This window comes from Sinocyclocheilus anshuiensis, unplaced genomic scaffold (assembly GCF_001515605.1).
Source record: "Sinocyclocheilus anshuiensis isolate Anshui unplaced genomic scaffold, SAMN03320099.WGS_v1.1 scaffold728, whole genome shotgun sequence".
Taxonomy (NCBI): domain Eukaryota; kingdom Metazoa; phylum Chordata; class Actinopteri; order Cypriniformes; family Cyprinidae; genus Sinocyclocheilus; species Sinocyclocheilus anshuiensis.
The window spans coordinates 833,846-851,447 of NW_015555767.1; the positions used below are offsets into that span (position 1 = coordinate 833,846).

Consider the following 17,602-nt stretch of genomic DNA (forward strand, 5'->3'; position numbering starts at 1 on the left):
CGCGGCACGATGCAACGCAACGTGTAAAAAGACAGTATAAGTCATTATAATCCATTATTATGTCCCCACTGGATGCAACGAATGCCTCGTTTATAATGGGTTTTCATGTTTTTGAATCATCTCTCCGGCCTGACAGGGCATCATCACAATATGGTGAGGGGCGTAACATTTCCGTCACACGCTTGAGGTATTCGGCCAATCATAACGCACTGGATAGCTGGCCAATCAGAGCACACCTTGCTTTTCAGACCAATGAGCTTTGTAAAAATCGACGTGTTTCAGAAAGGCGGGGCATAGAGGAGAAACAATAATGTACAGTATGTGGAACATAATGTGTTTTTTTAACCTTAAACCGCATAAACACATTTCATTACACCAAATACACAAAATACTGTTCTTTTTAGCAACATCATATGACCCCTTTAATAGAAAAAAATTTAACTATAAAAAAACATCATATGACCCCTTTAATGATTTAGGCTGAGAAGGGTAGAAAAAGGGTAGATGTTACCTCAGGCTGAGGTGTGAGCAGTGGTGCAGTTGGCGGCAATTCATTCATATTCGACATGCTGGGTTCAGGCCCAGGAGGAGCACTGCTCATTACTGGTGTATAGTTCTGAGGACACACAGTATCTTGTTAAAAAAAATCTTCTTAAAATAAGTAAGTTCATTTGTGTGGATACTTCAATGCAAGCAACTTTGAATTTGAAAGACAGTAACGATGAATAAATCATATGTAGTAAATGTATGTTATTAATAAATAAAAAAATAGAAAGACAAATATTAGTAGAATTGCAATTGTTTTATGCAAAAACACTTAATGGGTAGTTCACCCAAAAATGAAAATACTGTCTTTACTCACCCTCAAGTTGTTCCAAACCTGTATGAGTTTCTTTCATTGGTTCAACACAAAAATAATATTTTGATAGTTGACAGTAGCCATTGACTCCCATAGTATTCTTTTCCATACTATAGAAGTCGGTGACTACTGTCAGTTGTTTGCTAACCAACATAGTTCAAAATATCTTCTTTTGTGTTCAGTTTTGTGTTGTGGAATAACTTGTGGGTGAACAAATGTAAGAATCGTCAATCTCTTTAACTTTGTGTTGCCCCTTTCAGAGCAATTAATGCATTTTAATTTCATTTTATCCTTTACATATTTGCTTGCTATCTTTGATTACAAATAAGCACATAGAAATATAAACCCACAGGATGAAAAGCAAAGAGATTTGCAAAACATTTTGGATGTACCACAGGTGCAGATGGGTTGTAGTGGGTTGGAGGGGCATTCCACTGGGGCGGCTGAGCAGGGGGATGTCCAGGTCCAAAGGCAGGAGGATAGACAGGGTTTTGATACTCAGGATAAAAGCCCTTAAAAAGAGAAAATGCACAAAATTGAATTCTGTTTTGTTTTTTACAGTTAAACTTAAATAAATAAACTCTGTACTGGTTTATTAAGTTTTACATGTCTATATATGTCCACCAGCTAAAATCCAAACCAGAATTCATGTTCGTCTTGGGAACCGTGCACACATAACATGTTTAGACCTTTCCACTGCTTGCTTTTATCTAGTTTTTATATGTAAACATACATTAGATGGACGCCTTTGTGAGTTGCTCTCGCATCTAGCACCGTTTACAGCAACTCACGCATGACATAGTGTTCCAAAATCATGGCGCTCGAATTAACTCTGTATTATTTTCCCATTCTGCTGCACTAGAGCTATTTAAGCAATTTGGAATTTGTATTCAAAAGTTTTGAAAGTTGCTGCCACCTTAGAATGAACTTCTTGTGTTGTAACATTCCTTATTTGTCACTTTGGATAGAAGGATCTGTGGTAAATCTCTATGTATGTAAACTTACAGGGTTGGGAGGAACAGCAGGTTGTCCGCTCGACTCTGGTGGATAAGGATAGTGAATCTGACCTTGATCTGGATGAGGCAGATAACCAGCGATGTAGCCCTTTAGTCAGAAACAACAAACCATTAATATTACTTACAATGTACACCAGCTACAATCACTAGATTATTCTAATGTCGCTTAGCATGGTTCTGTCACAAAGAGATTAGAAAGTGTTTTTTTTTTTGTTATGTATTGATTTTGTTTGCCTTTTTTTGTTTACAGGATAGTGGAGAATGGACAGGAAAGTGTAGGGAGAGAGACAGGCTCTTCACATTTATTTTACCTGGCCAGTGTCTCCAGGACCTACAGGATCAGACATAGTGTTGCTGCAAGGTATAGACACTGGTACGGTGTTGGGCTGCCCTGTGTTTGTGTCTGATTTAGTGGACCGGCACTTTTTGCAGATTCTCTTTCTGCAGCAGAAGCAGATTCCACCAGGAATGCCGAGCAGCAGCAGAGCTATAAGACCTTTATTGGCGGCAGACTCATGATGATCTACATAGATATTTGAAGAGACAAGAGAAGAACAGACATCAAGAGATGTATCAATGCATGTGGTGACCCAGATCTCTAAAATAAAATCAGCAAGACACAGCCATACAAACAAACATTTTATGTGAATATACACTACCATTCAAATGTTTGGGGTCGGTAAGATTTTTTTCTTGTTTTTCAAGTCATCTCTTACATTCACCAAGGCTGCATTTTTTTAAATATAAAATACAGCCATTACACCAGCTTTCAGTGTCATGTGATTCTTCATAAATCATTCTAATATGCTGATTTGATACTGATTTGAAAGATTTCTTATTATCACTGCTAAATATTTTTTGTGGAAAGCGTGATACATTTTTTCAGCATTCTTTGGTAGAAAAGCAGCTTTTTGTTTGTCAGAACAGCATTTATTTGAAATAGAAAGCTTTTAAAACATTATAAATGTGTTTTGATTAATTGAAAGTCACTTTTGATCAATTTAACGCATCCTTGCTGAATAAATGTGTTGATTTTTTTTTTTTTTGAATGTGTGAAAAAATAAGTATTTTCTTACCCACTAGTATCATTGTATTGTTTGAGACGAGTCTTCCTTTATGATCGGTGAGCCTGTATCTGCCTATATCTGATGTATTTACATTGAGAATCTGAATCTTTTCACTGGTCACTTTAAGCCGGCTGATGTAGTCTGGGTGGTTCCGTCCCACAGGAACTCCATTCTCCACCAGGAGGAGAGATGAATTATTACTGTAAAAGTGAAGTATGGCATCACTCTGCTTGAGTCCTGCCAGAGATATGGTCAGAGTTTCACCTGCGATACGATCAATGACTTCTCTGTTGGCTGTAAAAGAGAGAATGACAGATAGTGAGGATATGTGGACAATCACAGAGATATTATTCTGAGAAGGAGGTTTAAATTACTACTCACTCTTGACCTTCACTATATAACTGCTGATGGTTGAACCAAAGTGATTGAGCAGGGTGTAGCTTCCCTCATCGTCAAACGTAACACGTTGGATTCTGAATGTCCAGCCCTTACCGACGCTGCTCACGTGGCCTTTGCTGGGGTTACTTGGCCGGAAAGAAATGGTTTTGTGATCCCAGATAGTAAATTGTTCACTCTCATCAGCACTAACAAACTCCAACCTCTGTGTCCTCTCAGGAAGATCCAGAGTCAACTGGTGGCCATGGAATACAAGCCTCTGAGGTATTGCAGAGACTGACACTGGGGGAGAATTTTTTTTTTAGAATGGCAAGATGAGAAGAAGTTCTTTTGAACTGCTGGCAGTTAGCATCATGTGTAGGCTGTTTAATTGACTTAACACATGATTCAACTTGTCCTGTTATTCTTGTGTATGTTCAGTATGGTTAATAAGCAAATGTTGTAATACCTGCACAAATAGCAGTTGAAAGGAGGGTCCAAACACTCAGCATCTGTCTGGGAAAAGATCTATCAGTATTGCAGATGTAACCTGTTTGTTCAGAGTATCCCCACACTCTAAAAACATTGGGTTTAAAAAAAAATACTATTTGAGTTGATTTTAGCCCAGCGGAATATAGGACAGAACACATGTTGGCATATGCCTGCAATCAGAATTATGCATTGTGTAAACATCTTGTTCAGCGTATCATTTATTTTTTTCTGTGTGCATCCAAACAAAAGTAATACTGGCTGATATTAAACATAAAGCCTACCGTATCATATTTCATACATGCATTTCTAAGGTCTCTAAATGATCAGCATGATCAAAATTTTGCAGAAAAACCTGTTGTACACAATCTGTTACATACCTTCTGTCATCTGATGGATAGTTCATACTTTTTTGCAAGTAAAAAGCCTTTTAGTATAATTCTAAAAATGTCCACCTTCAGGGTGTGGTACTTGTATACATCTTTACTGATTTTTATAAAGTAAACATATGAATAACTTTTATATTGTTTGTAATGTTTCAAGACGAACACTTACTGGACTGAAGCAACTTGATTATCCACATAATTTTTTAGAAGAATCACGTTAAAATGTATCAAATATGATACATCAGGCTTTTGAGGAATGTTTATTTGTACATCTCTCAATCATCATTGTATTGCACTGTATTATGTTTTGCCCCCACAATAAACACTACAGAGCTTTGATCATAAAACTTAGCATTTAAATATCATCTTACTAAGACCTATTATTGGAAGATATAATATAGTGACAAGTTACATTTATATGCATTTTATGCAAGTAGTCTGTTGTGCTATTATAAAAATCACACTGATTTATCTTACAATCTATCAGAATTTCATCATATTTTGTTCCCATAAAAACAAAAATATCTGCACCAAATTGCAGATTATTGCTCTGTTTGGGCCTCTGGATAAAATCAATGTTTTTTTCCTCCTCAAGTGTGAGCCTCAATATTCTATAATATGATACATAACATAAAAACATACAACATTTTCTTTAAATATATTCTTTTATCCTATATTTTGTCTAAAGGCCAATTCACACCGCACCGACAAACGCCAACAGACACGTTAGCCGCTGGATTTAGAATTTTATGAAAAATAACTGTCATGTTCACACTGCCCCAACAGACACCAACAGACTTCAGGTCAGGGAGAGTTAACTAGGGGGAAAAATGGATGATCTTGTAACAACAATCAAAATGATACTGTTATTAATGTCTTTGGTAATATTGCAAGGCAGTTTTATTATAACAATAATATATTGTCAAATAAATTTCCGTTGTGAAATTTCCCAAGCGCTGTAGCGATCGATCTGATCGCATTCCCCCTCGCGTTGCGGTTGGTATACTCGGCCACACCCACCGCATAAAGCTCTGGCCCCCTCCCAAAGATCCAAAAACTGTTCCTCTTTCTGGTTTGTCCAGAAACCTGCCATTTTTAAAGTTATTTTCCTAAGCGCGCCCAGCACCTACTTGCAGTCTTGCCTCATTGTCTGGCAACGGTTCGTGGCCAGGTCAGATTACGTCAGAGTTAGTTGGAAAATCATATCACACTGCTCAGACATTCCACGACCCAACAAACGCCGATAAAACATTAAAACCAACTCCGACCAACGCCAACAAACGCCGACAGGGGTAACACACTGATCCAACAAACTCCGACAGACTAGTCTGTTGGCGTTTGTCGGTGCGGTGTGAATTGGCATTAAAGGACATATCATCTATATACGTATTTATACTATACAGGTGCATCTCAATAAAGTAGAATGTGGAAAAGTTCATTTATTTCAGTAATTCAACTCAAATTGTGAAACTCGTGTATTAAATAAATTCAATGCACACATGTCACCATATTCTAATTTGTTGAGATAGTGAATTGGTGGGTTTTTGTTAAATGTGAGCCAAAATCATCACAATTAAAAGAACCAAAGACTTAAACTACTTCAGTCTGTGTGCACTGAATTTATTTAATACACGAGTTTCACAATTTGAGTTGAATTACTGAAATAAATGAACTTTTCCACGGCATTCTAATTTATTGAGATGCACCTGTATATATATTTATATAGATGATATATGTCAAAAACAGATTAGTCATTTGTGAAAGATTCAAGATCAAGTGTTAAACCACTCAGGCAATCCACAAAACTCATAACTTCTTCAAAATGCACACCGACAGCATTCTTCTGCAAGTTAGTCCCCCACTGGTTCAGTTGCAATTCATGCTTATGCGATCTTTAAGAAACGTTTAAGTGTAGTACAGTTTATACAGTGTTTATTAATGAAATAGCCTAGACACAGGATGTTTTAGTACACTGGAACGCCCACACAAATGCTCTGCTTTCCTGAAGCGCGTTAGATTAACTTTAAATGATTGGGCCAGATCCTCATTATGTTACGCGCGAATGCACGAAACAATTAACTTTAGATGTAGTAATGCCGAGAAGCCCAATAAATGAAGGAAGAAGAAAAAACAGTCTATAATTTTAAATTAAACAATGTACAAAACAAATGAAGAAAAAAAACGTCGACCAAACAGCAGTGGAAAATGTTTATCAACAACTATAACGCAATGTTTGACAAAATAGTAATCTTAGTTAGGCGCCTGTTAAAAATAGTAGGATGACTGTCAACAAAAAACGCTCACGCGCCTCTTGCATGTGGATTATAGTTACTTTTATTGTAAAGCGAAAGGAGAAAACGGACGTATTGGGATGTAAAACATCGTTTACAGAAAAACAACTACTTTGTATAAGGAAAACAATCGCTTTAAATCGCGTAAAGCTTGCGTTATTTTCGCAATTTTAACAAAGATAATATTCTTCACACAGAAAGATCATAGCATAGGCTACTCACAGTTTCATTAATATGGTGGATGTTTCCGTTGAAAATTGAGGATTTAGCCGTGTAACAGAGCTGTAAATCACCATCGGTAGGAGTATCCTGTGGGAATCTGGTAGAGTTTAACTCAGCCCCTCTGCAGTCGTGCGAATAAACCGCCCCGGGCGCATTCCGCTCCTTTTGTCTTCACCGATTTGAATGCGATGAGGGATTAATGCTGTTGTGAGGATTGATGTGTGTGTGTAGGTGTGGACTGAGTATTTGAAAGAATACATATGGCAAGCGTAGTCTGCTCATCTCTGCTTGTGAGAAATATGATCCATACCTTAAATGTCGAAGAGCAGAACCTTACAACCTTGTTCCCTAAATGTGTGGTAGGTGGCCTATTTGATATTTAATAACTGGCAATTTCCCTTCATTACCTTACCGTGTTAAAATAGTTGACTATTTGTTTTCTTGTGGAACGCTGATTGAGCTTTAGAATATTTTTGGAATTTATCATTTAAAAGTAGATTTAACAGCCTGGCTTTAACACAACAATTTGTTGTTGATTTAATAATTTTAAAATAAATACAGGGGTAGGGACTGCAGATGAAAATTAGCCTGAATGGCTAAATCTGGCACATTTACATAGTAGACTTGTTTTACTCATGTTAATTAATGTGTATTGTCCCTTTTAAATAAAATAAAAACAAACAAAAAAAAAAAACAGAGTCATCACACTAATTAATTAATTTTATTCTACAAACCTAATTCATATTCCCAATTATAGAGGAGACTGGGACTGGATCATCTATTTATGCTAGTGCTCCTGCCTTCAGCTGTTCCTTCTATATTTTCTGCAACAGCTATTGGTCTCCATTCATAGACCCTAGAGGCCTGGCAAGTCTGCATAAAGAAACGCAACAGGATACATATGTCAGAGGCGCGGCTAAAGGACCCCACCCATCCCAGCATGCATCTGTCTCAGTCCTATGGTCTCAGTGCAATGCTCATAAGTAGCCTACTTTGTGGGAGGGATGTATAGGCCTTGTTGTTGGAATACACAAAAAAAAAAGTTACAAATTAAAACATAAAATAAATATTTTTTCTCGCAATTCTGAGTTTCTCACAGTTCTGACGTTTTTCTTGTGACTTCTCAGAATTGCAAGAAATGCAGAATTGCGAGATGTTAACTTGCAGTTGCAAAAAGAAAAGTCAGAATTGTGAGATAAAAAAGTTGCTATTAGCTTTTGCATTGTTTTGCGAAATGTAAACCATAAAAAAAGAATTGCTAGATGCAACTTCAGAAAGTTGAGGAAAATAAACTTAGAATTTAGAATTAAGAGAGATATAAACTGGTAATTGTGAGAAAGGCAGAATTGTGAGATAGGCCTATATGAACTTAGAATTGTGAGGAAAAAAAGTCAGAATTGCAAAATATAAACTCAGAATTGCAAGATGTAAACTCGGAATTGCGAGAGCCAAAGGGCTGAATTGTGAGATAAGAAGTCACAATTATATTTATTTATTTACCGTTTGTTTGCTTGTTATTCCATGAAGGAAACTTCCCCAGTCTTTGCTTCTGAATACAGTTTGAAAATGAAAACTACTGCTTCTGTGATTTTACTGAATATAACTTTGATTATTGTCTTTGGAAAATATGGACTCTGGTCCTTCATTATTTTGCTGACATACAGTTGTAATTTAGATCACTTGTGAATTGATGTTGCCAGGCTGACCCACCATGGATTTCACAACAACCCTTTATATTTCACATAACTTTTAGTCTTAAAGGAAAGACAGAAAAATCGATGGTAGTTCTGCCTTCACAAATATTATCTGTCTCACTAAATGTTAAAGATTTTTGTACACGAGTCCCTAACTTTCACTATTTACCTTCCATGTGGTCCTCCAGTCTGTAGTGCTGTATTCAGGTGTGGTGAGTTGCCTGTGGCAACTGAATGCAGATAGTGAGAGCTCATGAGGCTGCTGTGATTCTTTATTCATGCCACCAGAGATTACCAGTCAGCTCCTCTGAGGAACAGGTGACTAAAACATACCTGTCTCTTCCTCATGCTCCGTGTTGTTATACTGAGCATGGTCACATTCTTGCTCTCAACTATTATAACTGGGGCAGACATCCTCCTCACTTTCAAAATGTCTGTGTTTCTTTTATGTTTTATGGTGGGTTGGGGTGCACAAACAGACATTTTTATAGCTCTACAAAACCATAGTGTTTACACTTTTTGGGGGTTACATATTCATTGCTCCTCCGTTTATCATTTAATAACAGAACGGGATTATCCCTCTTTTTTTATATAAAAATAATTCAGTATTTTATACTATTATGCTAGTAAATAAAGCCAAAAATCCAGCTCTTCACACTCCTGCAGCTCTGTTGTCTGCTCACTTCCATTCTGACGGTCTTATCGGCACTGCTGAGGCTGACTGTCAGATGAACATCTTGAATTTAAAGGATCATACCAATGTAGTCATACCAGCTGAGAGCATGTAATTGGCCACAGTAAAGTTATTAAACTAAAGAGTACTTTACTGATTTGATTTGTGTCATTCTCTCTCTCTCTCTCTCTCTCTCTCTCTCTCTCTCTCTATCTGTACTGAACAAAATCTGAATTTACCATTCCAATCATATATTTAAATGTATTATAATTTTTATATTATATATTAAAATTAAAAGTATTAGCCTACATATTAAAATATATTATTTCCCTTGATTTGTGATTTACTCTATCTTTTTCCAAAATAGAAGGGAAAAAATACAGTATCTGATGCATTAATAGCCAATAATGTAAATAGAAATGGATTACTATGATTTAGCCTACTTTGTGCAATCTTACATTTGCCATTGCAGATATTATTTTTATGATCTCTTAATTTTATTGCAATTGTATTAAAGGAGGATTGCTTCTTACATAATTGCATTGACATTTATCAAATCTATTCATTTCACTATTTATTTCATTGCAATGAAGTTGTCAAATAAATACTTTCACCATTTCTGGCATGACTTTTTTCCTCTACTGGCACTAAATGATGCGTGTTATTTGAAGCTCTTGGGTTGTGTGCTGTAGCAGGTCTAACCTCCTGAGACCCTGTGACCTCATATGAGGACATTATATTAGAGTGAATTTCTCTGAGACTATACATGCCACAGTTTTAAGTCTGGATGTCCTGTACAGAGCACATTCAGGGCTTTTCAGAGATACTAAATGTTTGGATGTTTCACTATGACCACTCCCTCTCCTTGGTCTTCAAATAAGTCTGATATTAATTTAGTGACACTCTTATGGAAATATGATAATATTTTGTAATTATCATTTAAATCTGTCAAATTTTTAAACTGTGTCATAAATCAACATCTCAGGAAAATGTTATGGGGTTTCAAATCAAAATATGACTTTCTGTTACGAAACAGGATGTTGATTTCATATGTTGCCCCAAAAACACATTAATATGCATATTAGATTTAGTTAATAGATACATTGTATATAATGAGAAAACCCGTTTATGGCCATTTTACACACATTTTGCAGAAAGAAAAATGGTATATCAAATCATTCTGTTATAACATAGTTGAGAATCATCTTTATACAAAGTTTGGTTAAAAAAAAAATCCTGAAAAATAAAAATGTATTGGTGATTTAAAAAATCTATTGTTTTTGCCTATGCATGTTCATTCATGTCTTTTTTTTTTTTTTTATTGAGTCCCAAAGTCGTCTACCGAGGACATAGCAAAACTTACAAACATTTTTTTTTTACTTTTTTTTTATGCTCTAAACAATGTAAAGACATGAAAAAAAAAATTTTTTCCTACAAATCTTTTCTCGGGTCTTAAGAGGCTAATTCAGTGGCTGAATCACATGGCAATGACTGGATCAGGAGTAATGAGAGGCCATGAGCTCAAAGATCTGCTGTTTACATCGCACAGCTTCAGAGTACAGCCGACCATGAGATCAAATTGTGGATAATTTTTTTTTTTCACACTGATCATCTTGGATTTATCGATCCTTGTCTCTCATATACGGTAAGATCGGCAGATTAACGCGCATTTTAATTAAACCAGTTTAGAAAACAGCACATAAATTCTAAATACCGCTAATATTATATAAAGCTAAGTGATTCAGATGCAACTCGATGGCGTTTTTTCAGTTCGCATTGATGTTCTATTTATGTCGTCGGGTTTTGTTTATGTTGCTACGCCATGCTTCTGCAGTAACGGGACACTGCCGCTATTGCACTCAGGCACTGCCCACCAGACAGCATTAGGCTAAGTGCTCTCCGACAGACTCCAACCATTCCCTTGAAGCCACATCACATTTTCATTAAATATGTAAAATTATTACTCTAAATACTTTTAGGTTCCATTACGCTGTGCCGAAAGACATTTAATGTGTCTCTTTGCATAGCTTTGCTTGTCTGGTAAACGCGAGAAAATTCCTTTGCTGCAACACAGCTGTAAATGTATTCAGTGTTACATTTATAGCCTAATTATTGTTTATAAAAGTGTAACTGTTTAAATAAATGATTTTTCAATGTTATTTTTCAAAATTATTTTTCAGATTCCATAGGTTTTTAGCATTTAGTATAGTGTTAGATTTTTATTCCTCAAATAATAGTCTTATTCCTAAAACCAACCATTGTTTACCCCTGTTATTATTATAATTATTAAATATATGATATGTGGCAAGATATGTGTCTGAGGTGAGGACAATATCCACCTAAAAGAGGGAGGGTAGCAATCATTGTAATAGTGATACTTGCCTGTTTTCACAGTAATGCCATACAAGAACCATTTTGGTTCTCCCCAAAGAACCTTTCAGTGAACTGTTCTTAAGAGAACCATGCTTTTCTGAACATTTTATTAATCTAAAAAACTTTTTTTTTCCCCTTTATAAAGAATCTTTTGAATCTCAATTCATCATTTTTGAATCTCAATGAAAAGATTCCATGGATGTTAAAGGTTCTTCATGGAACCATCAATGCCAATAAAGAACCTTTATTTTTAAGACTGTAGTGACAAATGTTATGGTGCGGTCACATTAGCCATTGTTCTGTGAAGTTTTGCAGGCAAAATGGAGTCATTCCAATAGAAATCTGTGCAGTCGGGAATTTTGCATAAGGGCGAAAAAGATTTAGCAGATTTTGCTCATTTTCAAGTTGGTCACTTGAATTCACCACACTGACCAATGGAGTTCTGTGTGAGCTGTGCTTTATTCATCTCCAGGCCGTTGACAAGTGACTGAACCTTTTTCCCTCTCAGAATATCGATGAAATATCACTAATATAGGGATACCTTTAGACAAAATTGTCTAAAGTCACTTTCAACTTAAACATGAACAAAATCTGCATAGGGAACTTTTCACTCTCACACAAATCTCCCAATCACATGGATTTCTATTGACTGAAATTCGTCAGCAAAATTTTGCAGAGCAACAGTAAATGTGACCACACCTTTAGGCAGTAAGTTGTATATTATTTTCATATTTCAATTGTGAACAAGTATGTAACAAGCCCCTAATAATGCTATTGACATCTTTCCTGCACAGTTTTGTCACTGGTGTGGTCCGTCCGTGGAAGGTTCCAGCATTTGAAAGGCTGCTATGGAGGGTCTGTCGTGGTTACGTCATTGTAGACTTCTGGGAAATGGAGGAAAGGCTGGAAGTGCCAGACACTGTAAGAGAGTGTTATATTAACTGAATCAGGCAACTCATTTAGATGAAATTGGCCATATACATCATATGTATTTCTTTCTCACAGGGAGAGATGATTCACTGGAGTGAGGAGGATCTCTTTTTGGGGAGAGCAGATTGAGCAGAAAGTGAAGAAGATCTGTGATTGGTGCATTTATAGCTTAATTAAATTTAATTATTGCTTACTGTAGTACACTTTCATGATATCACATTATTCCAATCTCTATAATCCCATTTATAAATGAATAATATAAATTGAGAATCTCTCTTTTCATAGTTTCCACACACATACCTTCGTGTATCCAGAGGGTTTGGAGGAGAGAGAAGGAATACTTCAGGGGCTGGAAAGCAGGATAGTGGACATCAAAATGGTGACTGGAATGTTCCTTTCATTACACAATTACCATACAGTAGCACCAAAAAGAACTCAGGCACTGCAGAAACACTTAAAATGTATGAATTTTATTGTATTCAGGTGCTGTCTCAGACGGAGCAGTATATGCAACAGCTGCTGTCTCGCTGCATATGTCAGATGCCACAGTGGAAGATATGTGTGCAGAAGTGTAAAGCTGTGCAGACAGTCCTTAACCTTTGCAGCCCTTCAGTTACAGACAAATGTCTCATCGCAGAGGCCTGGTGCCCCGTGGCCAAACTTCCCCTGCTGCAGAGCGCTCTGATAGAAGGAACGGTGAGATAAGACTATTTAATAAACTGTTTCACACAAAATACGTCACAAAGAAGTCAAGTGTGATTTTCACGTATTGAAGAAGTATAGAGGGCAAGGGCTAGAAATGCAGGAAATTACTTATTTTCTCATTACAGCAGGATTCGGAGCAGTGAATTTTGCAATGGAGTATTGTTTTTTGTCCTTTCTGTTTCTTAGAGAACGAGTGGTAGCAGTGAGGACTCCTTCTACAATCGTCTACCTGCACCCACATCTCCTCCAACACTCTTTAGCACCAACATATTCAATTCCAGCTTCCAGAACATTGTGGATGCTTATGGTGTGGCCAGTTACAGAGAGGTTAATCCAGGTATCTCTCACACACAGTCACATGGAAGCAGACACAAGTCATTCTAGTTAACTAAAGTTTGAGATAAACAACCTACGGAAGATACGAAAATCTAAATGTCTTGTGTGTGTTTGTTCCCTTTTTAGCTGTGTGCACGTCATTAATTTCCCTTCCTGTTTGCGGTGATGTTTGGAGATGTTGGTCACGGTTTACTCATGACATTGGCTGCTCTGTGGATGATTCTGGAGGAAAGAGACCCTAAAATGAGGAATAACACTAAAGTGGTTTCTTTCATTTTCTACACAGCTTAATCTTTGCAGCTGCCATCCATACTAAGAAAAACATTTAAATAGAACATACTATGTAGTTTTGAGATTATGCATTACTGTTCAAATGTTTGGGGTCGGAAAGTGTTTTGTTTGTTTTAAAATAAATCTCCTATGCTCACCAAGGCTGCATTTATTTTATCAAAAGTACAGTAAAAACAGTAATATTGTGAAATATTATTATAATTTAAATTATATTTTATAATAAAATGTATTCCTGTGATGGCAAAGCTGCATTTTCAGCAGTCATTAGTCCAGTCTGCAGTGTCACATGATCCTTCTGAAATCATTGTAATATGCTAATTTGCTGCTCCAGAAACATTTCTTATCATCAGTATTGAAAACAGCTGGGATGCTTTTTTTTTCAGGAGTTTATTGATGAATATATAGTTCAAAAGAACAGCATTTATTTGAAATGTAAATCTGTTGTAACATTATGTCTTTAAATGTCTTATAAATACTTTTACTTTTGATCAAAGTTACGCATTCTTGCTGAATAAAATATTAATTTCTTAAAAAACGAATAATCACCCCAAACTTTTAAACAGTACCATATCTGTCTGCTTTCTTCGCATCCATCACTTCTAGAATGCTCTTTAGGTTTGTACAGCATTTGTTTGTTAGTTTTTTTCTATGTGTGTCTTTTAGATTTTGCATATGCTGTTTGGTGGGAGATATCTGATTCTTCTGATGGGGTTGTTCTCCATTTATACTGGGACTGTTTATAATGAGTGCTTCAGTAAAGGACTCAGCCCTCTTTCTTCTGGCTGGCACCTCAAAACCATGATGCAGCACTACAACTAGAGGTACATGCACCATATTACCTTCAAGGCAAAGATTAACCATAAGGTAGATTAAAACTTAAAGATTTAACTGTGTTCTAATGAAAAGGATATTTGTTTCCTCAGCAGTAATGGTGAAAATGTTCAAAATATTTTTTAGAGCAAGACTATAAAGAGTTAATTCTCCTAAAAGTGAAAATTCAGTCATAATTTACTCACTCTAATGTCGTTCCAAACCCATAAGACATTTGTTCTACTCAAATGAAGATACTTAAAGAAACCTGAGAGATTGGTCCATGCAAGCAAAACTTTAATGCTTTAAAAACATTAATAAATGTATCTCAATTGTAAGGCTTTGGGTAAAAACATCTGCCAAATGAATAAATGTAAATGTATTAAGAGCATTAAGACAAAGTTCAATGTTATATAAAGTATCAATGTTTATATGTGAATAAAAGCCTAAATACAATTTGTTCTTCATATTAAGTGATCATGGTTCTTCAGACGACTTAGATTAAACCACTAATTACTTTTACAGTGTCTTTATTAACTTTTTGAAGCATTAGACTTTCAATGGAGGGACAGAAATCGAAGATGAGCTAAAGTCTTATGGGTTTGGAATGACATAATTGTAAGTAAATGATGACAGAATGTTTATTTTTGGGTGAACTTTCCGGGTATGTGTTTATGCAGAAATTAACTTAAAAATAACTTCAAATTAAAAAATAACAAAAATAAATCCACCCTGAACAATTTACTGGAGTGAATAAAAAAAAAATTCAAAGCCAGCCCCAATCTCCACTGTATCCTCCATCACTACAAAAATATGTACATCAAACCACTAGAAGCACTAAATGAAACTGAAAATACATATTTTCTTTTCTACACGAGTATCTCAGACAACCCTGTAGACCCTTCTGACAAGCTACTGAATGAAACAGACAAATCACAGAAATTCCTTTATTCTACATTGTTAATTATTCCTAATGGTTGTCAGGAAGTTCAGGACTTACTTCCCTTTATGACATCCTGCTTTCTTGGTGTAAGACTGACTGTTTAAGTCCGACTCTCTAATCATTAGGCCACAACTGCACCCTTATAGTAATTTCAATAGGAATCTGTTCAATTGGCCATTTCATGTGAGGGCTAAAGATTCGCCCAAACAGGTTTAACAACGGGTACAAGTTGGGCAGTCGAGCAGATTTGCCATGTTGACCAACAGAAAGTTGCTTGGTTTGAAAGTGTCTTCTGTGTGAGCTGTGCTTCGTACATCACTACACTATTGACAACAGACACTAATGTGAACACACATATATTCTGTAAAACTCATCACTTACCCATCACTGCTGCTTGCCTGTTTTTTTTTTTACACTCACTCTCACTTATGTCTTCTTTCTTCTGGGCTGGTTCAGTGAGGAGCAACCAGTACCTCACTTTGGATCCGAACTTTAGTGGAGTTTCCCAGGGAGCATATCCATTCGGCATTGACCCAGTAACCAGGCCTTTAATGAAATCACTCTTGTGTCTAGCTCACTCTAAGGTTTAGATTTGACTGTATCTCATTTCCTGGTCCTTAGATCTGGAGTCTTGCCAATAACCACCTCACCTTCCTCAACTCCTATAAGATGAAGATCAGGGGTCATCCATAAGACTTTTGGAATCTGCTTATCCTTCTTCAACTACATGTGAGTCATAAAGTAAGAATAATTTTTGTTTACATTGATTTGCTTCATATTTCTGATCTGTTTAGTGGATTTTTAATTCCTTTGTTTTTTTTTCTTGGCATTTTAATGTTACTTTCTCCTCAGGTACTCTGGGGATGTGAGCAGCATGTTCCTGGTGTTGATTCCTGAGCTAGTGTTCATGCTGTGTTTTTTTTGGGTACCTTGTCTTCATGGTGGTGTTTAAATGGATCGCGTTTGGACCTCAGGATTCAGACCGTGCTCCCAGCATCCTAATACACTTCATTGACATGTTCGTGTTTGCTGAGAACCCTGACAACCCACCACTTTATCCAGGACAGGTGAGAGATTCATTCAGCACACTGATTCTTTCAGCTTTTTTTTTTTTGCATTGTACTATAGTTTTCGGCAATGACTAACGCATTCATGTCTTCTCATTGTCTTTAGATGATAGTGCAGAGGGTATTAGTGTGCTTGGCCATGCTGGCAGTTCCAGTGCTGTTACTGGGAAAACCGCTCTTCCTGTACTTCAGGCACAGGAGGAATAACAGGAGAACGGTAGTACTTACCGTTTAGTAGGGGTGAAATTAGGCTGTTCTGGCATCTTTGATTAAAAATAAATTAACAAATAAATCCATTGTAAATAATTACATTTTTGAATATATATTTGAACTGAAATCATAAAAGTATCACAAACCATAACAATGTGCCCAGCATAGTTGACAGTCAATATACTCATTGAAAATAGGTGATTGTAGATAAAATACTGAAAAAAATGAGAGGGCTTTTAAAATAATGTGTTCAAAATGTCCAACACAGAAGAAAATAACATCACATGATGCTGGTTGCATGATGTTGTAATGAACCATTTTTAGTGGCAAAGGGTTGTTCATTAAGTAACACAGTGAACAGAACTTTTTATAAATTATTAATATTTTCTTAATTTAATTTAAACAAAATTGAATTTAAACGCAATTAATTTTTTCTAAAGCATTTAGGTTTTAGAAATAAATTTTATATTTAATTTAATGCTCGCATCTCAGCTTGTCTAACAGACATTTCTTGCTGGATGAAGGACCATCACCTTCAACTTAACCTTGCAAAGACAGAACTGCTTGTGGTTCCATCAAACCCATCGTTTCATCACAGTTTCACCATCTAGTTTGGCACATCAACCATAACTCCTTCAAAAACAGCCAGAAACCTTGGAGTTATGATTGATGACTTTCTCAGACCACATTGCTAAAACTGCAGATTTGCTTTATTCAACATCAAGAAGATCCGGCCATTTCTTTAGGAAAATGCTTCACAACTCCTTGTTCAAGCTCTTGTTCTGTCCAGGCTGGACTATTGCAATGCTCTTTTGGCAGATCTTCCAGCCAGTTCTATCAAACCTTTACAATTAATCCAGAACGC

At 36.2% G+C, this 17,602-nt stretch overlaps 1 protein-coding gene and 1 pseudogene across 3 annotated transcripts in view; one reads left to right on the top strand and one right to left on the bottom strand.

The window, feature by feature from the left end:
• LOC107674241 (uncharacterized) overlaps positions 1-6,984 on the bottom strand; it is an 8,444-nt gene extending 1,460 nt beyond the window's left edge. The window contains exons 1-8 of one of the 3 annotated variants that reach the window (XM_016468169.1): positions 6,706-6,984; positions 3,787-3,833; positions 3,324-3,620; positions 2,952-3,236; positions 2,187-2,398; positions 1,865-1,963; positions 1,252-1,371; positions 512-616 (exon numbers count right to left, since the gene is read on the bottom strand). In XM_016468169.1, coding sequence (XP_016323655.1) covers positions 512-616; positions 1,252-1,371; positions 1,865-1,963; positions 2,187-2,398; positions 2,952-3,236; positions 3,324-3,620; positions 3,787-3,833; positions 6,706-6,779 — 1,239 coding nt within the window. In that variant the 5' untranslated portion in view covers positions 6,780-6,984. Of the gene's footprint in view, positions 1-511; positions 617-1,251; positions 1,372-1,864; positions 1,964-2,186; positions 2,399-2,951; positions 3,237-3,323; positions 3,621-3,786; positions 3,894-6,705 lie in introns of all 3 variants that reach the window. The other 2 variants (XM_016468168.1, XM_016468170.1) reach the window with 2 other exon arrangements.
• Positions 6,985-10,664: 3,680 nt separating this feature from the next.
• LOC107674243 (V-type proton ATPase 116 kDa subunit a-like) lies at positions 10,665-17,123 on the top strand (annotated as a pseudogene).
• Positions 17,124-17,602: the final 479 nt, after the last annotated feature.